We start from the raw sequence: 12,516 nt of genomic DNA on the forward strand, positions 1-12,516 counted from the left end.
CTACTATATTTGGTGTTACTATTTATGTATTTGTTTTCATACTAGGAGGGAATGTGGCTTTATAGAGCTCCAAGAGAAAATTCAAAGCCACTAATTCTAACTGCATGAAGTTTATTCATTATGCACATCGATCTGTCATAATTGTTCAGCAATATGGTTTCATATGTGATAATTATGAAGTTTCAAATACAAAGTTCTGTCGAAAGATTAACATCACTGTGACTGGCTGATTTGTTTTCTTTTTTTTGAAAAGCAGTCAATTAATGTTTTCAGCATAGTAATTAGAAGTCATTATTTATTGAATGCAAGAAGTTGTGGAAAAAAATTGAGGAAGTTTGATCTTTCAGAGAAAGTAGGCCACATAGCTTAGCTTAAGTCTACATCATTCCTGCTCTTAATGATTTTTCCTTCTTTAACAACACTACATCATTTATCATGGGTACCACTTGATGAGAACAAAGCCAGCTCTGCCATTATTTCTGGAAAAAAAATAGATGATATTCGTGTGTCTGTGTGGAGATGAGCATGGCTACACATCAACACTGCAGCTTGAACTTCACTGAATGTGTTGGTACCAGTCTAATGCTTCACCAATAAGAGTCCGCTGACCAGTCACATATGTTTCCCTTATGAATTCATCTTCCAGCGGATGTATTGTGCCATATCCTGTTCTGTGTCTAAATCAGAGAAAGGAAAAGCTTCAGGATAATGATATGATGCACTCCAAAACATCTCTCTCCGTGACAGAAATAGCAGAGCGATGGGAAACCAGCTTACTCACTCCCTTATTTCCTGAAATGTAGCTTTTTTTTTTCTTCTTTGCATGCAAAGGAGGCTGAGGAAATGCTCCTCTATCGTCACCAAGAATGTCCAGCTACAACGCAACAAGTTTCATTTTTAGAACATCATCATCATCAAAAAAAACAAAAAAGATTTAGTTTTCTTCACCTAAAGCAGAAACAGTTGACTGATGTTTTTTACTAGTGAGGAGGATAATTTGTATAAGACCCCTTTAAGAACTCACAAAGAGTTTGTTTCTCATGCCCTTTTTTTTCTTTCTCATACTACTATATTTGGTGTTACTATTTTCTGTGTTTGTTTTTATACTAAGAGGGAATGTGGCTTTATAGAGCTCCAAGAGAAAATTCAAAGCCACCAATTCTAACTGCATGGAGTTTATTGATGATTATGTATACCGACCTGTCATAATTGTTCAGCAATATATTTTCATATGTGATAATTATGCAGTTTCAAGTACTCAGTAAAGTTCTGTCGAAAGACTGGCTGATTTGTTTTCTTTTTTTGAAAAGCAGTGAATTAATGTTTTCATCATAGTAATTATAAGTCATTATTTATTGAATGTAAGCAGTTGTGGAAAAAAATTGATGAAGTTTGAAAACAAGTTTCATTTTTAGAACATCATCATCATCAAAATCAAAAAAAAAAAAAAAAAAAAAAAGATTAAGTTTTCTTCTCCTAAAGCAGAAACGGTCGACGATTTGTTTGCTAGTGAAGAGGATCATTTTTCACTTCACAAAACAGCTGCTGTCCCCTGAAGTTTTGTGGTCAATAACCATGGTGTGTTTCGCTGACTTAATGACTAACAGGATATAAATAAATATCACATTTACCCAAGATGTGAGATGGCAACACAACATTTGTTGACTTGCATTAAACTGCAGCTTTTAATTCGGTTTTCTATATAGGTGTGTTAGTAAAATGGAAAAAAAAAGGTTCTTTTTAAATTTGAACTTAACTTGAGCGCCATATTTTCGAATGATGTAAGGAACACTCCACATTTTTTGAAAAAAGGGCCCATTTTCCAACTCCCCTAGAGTTAAACAGTTGAGTTTTACCATTTTCGAATCCATTCAGCCGATCATTTGTAAAAACATTCAACCAATTTGCCATTGCCAACCAAATTTATTTTTTAATTTGAGTGCAATGTTGCAAGGTGCTGTGTTTAAATATGGTGGCTGTGTGCTTTTTCTTACTTTCCATTTTCTTTTTCTTTTTTTAAAGGAGTGCAATGCATCCCATGTGAACGTCCTCTTATGCCAATTATTTATGCTTTGTCTTGCTTTTTCGAAAGCAAGTACGCATTTTATGTGAACATCCTATTAAATTCAGCTTTAGTGTGAAAGATTATACATTGATTTAATTTTTAATCCCAGAATGTTAATTTTCTTTGCTGATTTATATGGACATCAAGGCCCTGGCAAATCTTGTGTATAACAATGAGATGAAAAGAGAAACGGAGGGAAAAGTCAATGGGGAGCCATTTAAGCTTCCGGTCAGCGGAGGAAACAGGGAGGAACCACACAATACTCCTTATCAGGCATCGTAGCTTGCATGGGAAAAGAAGAAGGAGAGGGGAGAGTGAGAGCGAAGGGAATTGGAAGGAAAAAGAGGTGCGATTTATCTTTTCATCAGTGATTCAAAGGGACTAAACAGGATGCACAGATGGAAAATATTCTGTTATTATTTCTCTCTCTCTTTCAATCTCGTCTCTATTTCTCCATCACACGCAAACATATGCCAATCTCATCTACAATGACGCATGATGAGTTCCATCTGAAAATAATCAGCTTCTTTTTTGCCTCACTGTCTGAAGTGTTAACAGCATTTTAGTGAACAATTTCATGTCTGCCCGAAAGACGTACATGAATAAAATATCTTCAAGTTCAGTTATTTCACTCTTTCACTGTGCACCATGGGCCACAATCCAAATTTGATTGTAAAAATCAGTGATATATATTTTTTTGTTTTTGTGAATAAAATAAAAAAAACAAGATCGTGTTTTCATTGTGTTTTCTGTCACAAATCGGATCGCAGTGTTTCAGATTAAAATGTTTTGCCCTGAAAACATTTGCCTATGTTATTGTGACTGACTTTATTGAGTTGGGCTGCATGGAAAATGCAACAAAGTCACTCATTAGACAAGCAGCATTGTCCTAATAGGTCAACATGGCAAATGTATAATATATGAACATATGGCAGAACTAAGACACTTGTTTTATCAGTTTAATTAACGCAGCTGTTTAGTATTCTGTGGATCCTCTGCTGTGAATGGATGTCGTCAGAATGAGAGTTCAAGCAGCTGATAAGAACAGAAACATGACAATTATCCATACGCTATCCACAAGACTCTAGTCAATCCATTAATGTCTTGCAAAGTGAAAAGCTGCACGTTTATAAGAGAAACAAATCCATCATTATGAAGTTTTTAACTTCAAACCGTTGCTTTCGGCTTTTCTTAAAAACATGCAGGATTTCCTTGGGGTTGAGTCCATTTTTAACTGATTTGTGGAATTATGGAAAAACCAAAGAGGTGTTTGTAATAATAATGATATTATAGCTTGATTAAGAGCGTGTTCAAACACAGGCCCGACATGAAACATGAAAATATCAAATACCAGTTGTTGTAATCAAAAAGAGATGACGAAGAACAAAATACCAACGCCAAGTCAAGACTTCAATCAGTTTCCATCTGAAATGTTCTTTTAATCAGCATAAAACATAATTTTGGTGCTATTTATTATTTTAATACAATTGATCCCAGTGTGGTCTAAATCAAGCAGGTGCTATTTAGGGGCAGGAATGTTCCAGACTCTGGCACTGCCCATCATGACTGTTTCCTGTTTGATATTCATCAGCTGTGATGAAAAATAAAATATAATTATTTATACAACAGGAACTCTGAAAAACAAAATGAGACACGTCTTACAGTCCTCATCAGGCTTGTTTTTCATTCAAAGGTGAATAAAGTCAAATAATGTAAAAAATTGACGTTAAAATGTATTAATATTACTAAGAATATAATGCATTTTTTATTTTTATTATATTATATTATTAAATTGTATTATTTGCATTGAAAAATATCTCTATAAATTACCCTAACACACCTGCAACCAGTTACAAACCTTTTTTTTTTTTTGTTATCTATTGCGATTATAATTTTGTAATTTTTTTTTTTTTTTTTTTTTAATGTATACTTTTCAGATTGACATCTATTCCATCTGACTGTTTGTATCCGCAGCAGAATGCAGCACTGATAAGGTCAGAGCTCGTGTTGATCCCTGAAAACAGCAGTTGTCCTCCCAGTGGGGTTGATGGTCAAGGGTCAACAGCTTGAGGTCAGCGGGGAGGAACAGGAGTGGAGTGACTACACAGGGGTACAAATGATCTCTCGCTCTTGTTCCTGTGTTTGACTCATGCAGATTCTCACATGCACTGAACAGGTTTTGCACCAGCTGTTCCTCAGTGGGGACTTTCAGAGATCCACATGCAAAAAGCACAACTCACCGCAGGGTGCAAAGATCAAATTCATCATCTACTTCCTTCAAAGCAGATTATTCTTAGGAGGAAAAAACAAACAAACAACAACAATACTTTTTTCTTGCAATTCTGAGAATAAAAGTCTGAATTGTGAAATATACTAAAGTTGCTAAAAAAAAAAAGAATTTCAAGATTTGAACAGAATTCTGAGGGGAAAATGTCAGAATTGTGAGATATAGTCTATATGGGATGTAAATTCAGAACTGAGAAAAGTCAGAATTCTGACTTTATATTTTGCAATACTGAATTTTTAACTCTCATAATTGGGGAAACAAAGTATGAATTTTGACATAAATTCAGAATTATGAGAAAAAAAAGTCACAATTAAATTTATTTATTTGTTAATAACAAATAAATTAATTACATTTATAAAATTTGTTACATGTATTTACTAATGTTAATGCTTCAAACCAAAGCAACTGCATATATATATATGAGATATAGCCTATAGCCTATGGGATGTAAACTCAGAAAAGAAAAGAGAAAAGTAAAAATTAAGATTTTACATTTTGCAATTTTACTGACTTTTTTACTCAAATGGGGAATCAATGTTTGAATTGTGAGATATAAACTCAGAATTGCAATAAAAAAGTGGCAATTACATATATTTGTTCGTTTGTTTATTTACTTATTTATTACATTTTGTTTCATTTTTGATTCAGGCAAAAATGTGCTTCCATGCTGATGTGATATTTAGGCTACATAGCCTCTACCAATCAAATCACAGAATGGAGCTTAATATTTATTTATTATTTTTTATTTACTTACAAGTTGTTCAAAACTAATGTAAATGCTGCAAACCAAAGCAATTACACTTATGGTTAAGCTCTAAATCAATGTAATAGGACAAGACTCTCTCAGCTCAAGGGTGATGACTCTCTCGTGAATTGATTTCTGCGCATGCGCGGCGTTTCCAAACATCACACGCGTGTTGTGTGTTTGATATGAGGGTGTAACTGCAACGGGATGTTTCACTACGGCTTTCTGGACGAAGAGCAGCCGAATACTCTCCGTTCATTAGCGAAAGCGCACAGCACGAGCAGATATCTGGGCTGAATCCACAGCCTTTGACTGAGAATGGGTTAGACGAGCGATGCGCGCGTTTGAAACTCTCCCCATCTCGCAGCGGGAGCAAAACAATGAGGACAACAGCAAACAGAGAAGGGGACTGATCAGTGTCATTCATTCCTGGACTTTCTTTTCTCCTCTCTGTCGTTGAGATGATAGTGGAGCTGGTGTGCAGCGTGGTGGCTCTGCTCCTCTACATGAACACACTGAGCGCTGATTTCTGCTATGATGACAGGTAACTTACAGTCCTTGAGCATCACTTCGCATTAACAGATAAGCACAATAATGACTGGTGTGTTCACTTAAATGTGCTCTTATTCACACAGATCAAATAATCTGTATGCTTATTGTTTGTTAGAATAACGCATACAACTTTATGAAAACATCTTTAGTTGCAAAATGTATCACTTTTAGGCTACTCAATGTATTTACACATGGGAAACGTTTTAGAAGTGGCAGATTAAAAGGGATTAAAACATGTTTGTTTTAATTTGATTATTTTCATTTATTTGTTTGTTTATGACACTTGCCATATATCTAAGAAACATTTATATTGTGACACATCTGGTCACTTTTATTGTTTGTCATTTTACATTTGTTTATTGTTTAGTGTGAACTGTTTGCACTAAATTGAGGAGATCCCAGTATGGGAAATGGGGATAGTTGTCACATTTTTCATTACAGTGACTATGTTTCAGTTTAGATTAGTTTATTTTAATTAGCTTGAAAAAAATAAGCATGTAAAAGGTAGCCTATTGTGCAATCATGCATAGTTAACAACATGTAAAATGTGACAACTTGCCCCAAGGGACTCAAACACTACACATGTTGTATATTTTTCTAAATTAAACGCACTCAATTGAGCACATTAGCTAATTTAGGGCCTGAAACAGATGTGGATGGAGACATCCAAAATGAGCTGGATCATGGTTGGGAAACAGATTGTTCTAAAGCATATTTACTGAAATGTAATCTCTGTGACAACTATCCTATCCCATATCTGACTGAGTGACAGGCCTGCTGTTACTGTCTGTCTCATCATTATATTAATGCTTTTTTTTCCTGGGAAATTGATTAAAACCATTTCAGTATGCTTTGTGAGACACACCCATGGGCATCTTTTGTGGTTTTACTGCAGAGAAATGACCCATGAAATGATGGGTTTAGTGAACTAGCCAATGCAGAAGGAAAGTGATAATTTGTGGAAACATCTCCCGCCACATCTGATTCTATTAAGATTCATTTATAGACTCCAGTCCACGGTGGAACCTAATCAGGCTTTAAAGATAATTTCAAAGACTCAGCTGGGCATATCAGTGTCCATGCCATAATTGTTTCAGTATATCATAATGCCATTCAAATGTAAATCATTGATATTCAATTAGTCCTATATTTAAAAACCGATTCAACCATGTGTTGATCTACTCTGTGTTGATAGACAAAATTTCATGGGTGAACTCCAGTCATTCCAATCGGAATCCATATGATTTGGAGTTTTAAGTATAAGCGAAATGTACCCCATTCGCTTATGCTCAAGTAAAGCAAGCAGTTTGAAACCGGTGGACAATGGACCTTTTGCACACACATTTCTACAAATATTTCACTGATGAGACTGCAAATTATAGCTCTAATTACTAGTGATGCAAATAGTGTGTCTCACACACTGCGTTTAAATGTTAAATCACGACACATGACCTTTAATTTTCAGATGAGACCCAGTGTTAATTTAAACCCAAGAGATGCACAGATGCATGCATCCTTCTCTGTCCCTCTTGAGTGACCACAGATACCCAATCAGTACACTGACCTTCCAGAGTCATTCATCAAGTCGACCTTCTCACATAAAGGTCAACAGTCTTGCGTCCTACACCCGTTCCCAGGGGTTTAAGTTGCTTTGATTTATGTGTTTGTGTGCACAAGGCATAATCAAAGAATCTGGCGATTGGTTTTCTGTGATTCCCGTCTCGACTCCGGGGACTGGTTTCTGTCTCTGACTGTGGTCATGCACCAGCTGTTGAAGTGTGGTTGCAATCCTAAGCTCTCAGAGCTCTGGAATACTGCGCTCTGTCTCTGTTTTCTTAATCACGTCAAGTGTTTTTCCCTGGAACGGTATGGAGGGTTGTCCACACTCCATGCGCCAATGGTAATATCAATAAAAAAGTGAATAAAGCATTCTTGGTATGAAATGCGCAACTTGACTGAAGGCAGAAGACATCAGCCAGTGGTAATCCTACTGGGGGAAATTTATTTTTACATGTCTTGAGAGCGATGTTTGAGAGCCGGCATGTGATCTTGTGCCAATTGTTCTGTTCTAAAGCATTTCCATGGTTCTGACTGAGAGTTATACATGGTTTTTGCCCTCTGGATGAGTTTCACATTGCTTGCAGAGATAAAATCTTGCTGTTTGTTTTGAATGCCAGAGTTTTATTAGTGAAGAGATTTCCAGAGGATGTTGTTTGCTGATTAGCTCAGGTTGCAGAGGACATGTTTCCCCCAATAAAGTTAGTTTTTGATTAATTCAGTGGGATATTACTCTTGTAGAGCAGTTGTTTCTTAAATAACAAAGTGGTTGCAATTAATGCGTAGTACTGTAAGACATCAGCACTATTACATTATAAAAAATTAAACCGACTTGTAGTCAAACAAAAGATTTGCATACGAAATAAGGTTTTTAATTCAACCCAGTCATCTACTACTGCCCACTTTTCTTCATTCTTCATGTTTTGTTCATCTGTAACAGTCCTTAAACATGACCCTAGAAATGTGAAATGGGCCTCAAGGGGGATTTACAAAGAAAACATCCATCTCTTTTCCAGCTGTGTGGCGAAATGCATGCTTAACAAGTTGTCTCGTGTATTGCTGTAACTTTGATATCTTGTAAATAAGCAGGGAATGTTTTGTCTTTGTTTCACTAAGTATTTTGCAGTATCTCAATTGTTGCACTCGGTTTGATGGTTATCTGGTGCACATGTGTGTTCTATCAATGGAGAGACTGTATAGCACTTTGTGGCTTTTAGGAGGAGTGTTTCATTATGCGCCTTTGTGTGTATTGTTATTGATTGATTGTGTCAAAAAAAAAAAAAAAACTTGCACTGTAAGCTTTATCACCATATGTGTGGTTTTGACAGATGTACAGATTATAAATGATTAATTTGCAATTCTATGCTCATATAAAACATTTACACTGCATTTTGGTCACAATCATGTTTTTGTTTCACTCTTATATCCGTAATGATTAAAGTAATTCTTAAAGTAAAATACATTGTCATCCACAAAAATATAACAAAATACATAAGCGGTTTATCTTCTTCATGATGTTAATGCTTGCCATTACGAGCCTTAATATTAGATGGCAACAGACCATTTATTTTATCAAATCATTTGTTCTAGACATGCTCTCATGTCTTTTAAAATGTCAGAATGCTATTTTATTGGAGTTATAGGACAAAGAGTTTTCCTGAAATTGCCTTTTTATCACTTTGGAAGTAGGTATGTGGTCATTGGTGGTCTTGGAAAGAATTCAAGTCAACATTGAATTTTCAGTTTATGCATTTCTCCAATCCATATGGCAGTAATCAGAATCATCCATGCTTATGAAATGATCAATTTACGCCATATTATAATTAATTTTAAATGTATTTTAAATTTTTCAAAAATATATAAAAAATAATTAGTGCTGTCAAACGATTAATCGTGATTAATCACATCCAAAATAAACTTTTTTGTTTACATGATGTGTGTGTATTGTGTATTTTATTTTATTTAATATTTATATATAAATACACACATGTATGTATTTTTCGGAATTTTGTTTGTTTGTATATTACATAATTTATAAAATATAAATTATACGAATATAAATATATACATGTAAATATTTTCAAATATAATAATTATAATAAGAATATTTATGCATTATTATAACTATACACCGTACACAAAAAAACAAAAACTTTTATTTTGGATGCTATTAATCGCAATACATTTTTAATTAATTAATTTGACAGGACTAAAATAATATAAAAAAAAAAAAAAATATATATATATATATATATATATATATATATATATATATATATATATATATATATATATATATATATATATTATTATTATTATTTTTTTTAATCATGTATATTTTATATGATTTAACATTTATGTATTTATTTATTTTCAATGTGCGGTTAATCCACATCAGTCTACACACACTATCTCATTACACTTAGAGGCAGCTGGACTTTATAACAGATCAATGCACTCACATTACTTTGCAGCTCTTGTCACACCCTGTTAGCATCTTCAGGCTTTTTTTCCATTAAACCAGTTACAATCCCAAATATCTACATTGGCAACAGAACATTTAGCACTTTTTTTTTTTAAACTCCTCTAACTGAACCGCTGTCATTCAGCTCTGACTGCTGTGGGATGCAACATGAGCGATGCAGCGAAGAGTGACTTATTTAAAGAGGGTAATTTGAGATGTTTGGAGGCTAAAGAGAGCGCTTAAACCACATAACCCAACACAGAAATGCTATATTTTATGAAGGAGAGGCAGATGGGCTTCATCAAAAGTACCAAAATGAATTTTAAAATAATTTTCAGTGGTTATAGTGAGCCGGAGGCAAAGTGAAAGAGATGCAGACTGAGTGAGTGACTGAAAGGTTTGATTTGCTGCCAGTGGAAATAATTGCATTTTAAAACACCCCGCGTTTCTCCCTCGATGTGCTGTATTATTCCACCAGTGTAGAACACATGTAAGTTTTTAAGTTCAAACCTACCATCCCTATTGATTTATGCACACTCTATGGGAGTCTGTGTCGATGTGATGCTGTGTGTTGGGGGTTGATGCCTTGATTACTTGCAGATTTGCACTGGTTATCCTTCTGTGGCCAGCTTAGAGGAACTGTCAGCCATCTCTGCACATCTGAACGCTGTCTGAATCCACATTCATGGTGAAACCCCATGTACTGACCAGTGACACTAGCCTCCCAATGGAGGATCATCTACAGTTAAAAGTTAAGAGTAGTCTTGTCAAGTCTTGAAAGAACTTACTAGCCAGTGTTGCAACAAAGAGCATGTCGCCTTTATTGAGCTTTACTGAGCTCGACTATTGGTTGTATTGGTGTAGATATACCACTTTGGGATCTGACCCTTTGTACCCAGAAACCTCAAATAAATTGTTTCTTTAATAGAAAAGGACATTAGTTTTGTTCAAACATGAGTGGCTGGAGCAGAAGTTTAATGCAGTAGAATATGCAATTACAATTAGATTCTCTATAGTTTGCCGCTATGTGCCACAATCATTCATGGGATCACATCAAGCAGAATTTTATTGTGTGTATGGACTAGACTTTGACAGCTCCCATCAGTGCCACTATGAGGTAACTTTTGGAAACGTGAACCCCCTTACGTTCCCTCACTGAAGTCGTACCAGTGTAAGTCTGGATCAAAGGGTTCAGCAGAGCCATCAGTGAGTTATGAAGTGTTCACACATGATGAAAATCTCAGTCCTGAGGTCTTGCAGAGTTGAGGCATAACTTCCCATCCAGGTTAATGCTCCACAGACCTCAGAATATGGTTGCTGATGGTTGAAATACAGAAGATATTTTGAATGTATGTGAAAACATGTTATCCATTCAGTCTTTGACTGTTTGCAGAGTTCATGGCCTTTATATGGCTCATGGTTTTTGTGGGTCTTGTAGAGTCTGTCTGCTCTGGTCCACAAATTGAGGCAGGCTTGTACTGATTTTTATTTATTTATGTATTGACTTATTTATTTGAAATGACTTCTTTCTGACTTTCAGTAGGATGTTGGTTTTAGTCGTCATCCCTTACATTACTAATATAACAACTCACTGCAATATTAATTTATTTTCTTATTTCTTTTGCTTCCCATTTCTAATATCACACTGCATTATTTACTCTAGTTATTTAATTACATACCACTTTTATTTAATTTTATTTATCTAAAAAAACAAACTAGTTTCAGTAGACTGTTGGTTTTAGATGTCGTCTTTTTCACATTACTAATAAACCATCATACTGCATCATTTATTCATTTAATTTTTTAATATATTTTAGTTATTTATCTACTTGCTACTTTATAAATTTGTTTATTTGAGAATTGCTTCAGTTTTAGTTTAGTATCACACTGTCATTTTTTTATTTTATTTACTTTATTCATTTGTTTAGGTGCTCATTCACTTTCTACTTTATATATTAATTTGAACGTTGCTCATTTTAAAAGGCATTTTGTTTTCGTTTTCAATCCTTACATTTATAATTGCACCACATTGTACCATCTGTCTATGATTTAAACAGACCACAGTTTATCAGAAACTACATTGTTTTACGATAATGCTGAATCAGCTTTTGGGTTAAAGTTTTATTCATTCAGTTCCCAACAACAATAAAATCAACTTGGCTGTAAGTTGTCACTATACGAGTCAGCAGCTTTCACTGGATCAGACCATCTCTTCCTGGGTGGTTCATTGGTCAGATTTGAGAGATTGTTTAAATCAGATCATCCGGCACTGATTAAAAAGTTGTATTCTATTCCATTTGTTTATATTGCAGTGCTTATTTACAAGTCCAGTTTTGTTCTTTTGCAAACCGCCGTATCTAAGTTTTTGTCTTCATAATATTTTCCATCAATGATGATAACCTCAGGCTGAGGGACCACACACACTTAAGCCCAGCGATTATGAGCTTGATCTGCACTGGTGTCACATTGCACTGGCATCTGCCTTCTCCCACAAACACATAGGTGGGCATAAAAACTCGCCACAGTAGGGGGAAATTCAAACCCTCACAAGCCCCCACAGAGTACACACACATTCGTAGCTGTTTGCTGTCTTTGTGATCGATGACGATTGTGTATCATCTTTCGGCAGCTCCCGCTCTCAGCACTCTCTGCCTCCTCCTGTCTTTGTCTTGCTCTGTCTTTTGTTCTCTTCTCTTTCAAACGCTTCCCCACCAGCCTCGTGCCATGTTGGAATCAGGGGAGCACACAAAAATAAATCCTCCATTCTCAATGTCAGTTCTTTGCATCTGATTGACAAATCTTTGAATGAATTGGTGCCTTCTGCTCAGGTAGAGATGACAATCATA

At 35.1% G+C, this 12,516-nt stretch overlaps 1 protein-coding gene across 1 annotated transcript in view; it reads left to right on the forward strand.

The window, feature by feature from the left end:
* The first annotated feature begins 5,209 nt into the window (after positions 1 to 5,209).
* The window catches only part of tmtc2a (transmembrane O-mannosyltransferase targeting cadherins 2a), a 32,908-nt gene continuing 25,601 nt past the window's right edge, over positions 5,210 to 12,516 (forward strand). The window contains exon 1 of the mRNA XM_052554209.1: positions 5,210 to 5,641. Within this exon, the coding sequence (XP_052410169.1) occupies positions 5,559 to 5,641 (83 nt within the window). The 5' untranslated portion in view covers positions 5,210 to 5,558. The remainder of the gene's footprint in view (positions 5,642 to 12,516) is intronic.

This window comes from Carassius gibelio, chromosome B4 (genome assembly GCF_023724105.1).
Source record: "Carassius gibelio isolate Cgi1373 ecotype wild population from Czech Republic chromosome B4, carGib1.2-hapl.c, whole genome shotgun sequence".
NCBI lineage: Eukaryota > Metazoa > Chordata > Actinopteri > Cypriniformes > Cyprinidae > Carassius > Carassius gibelio.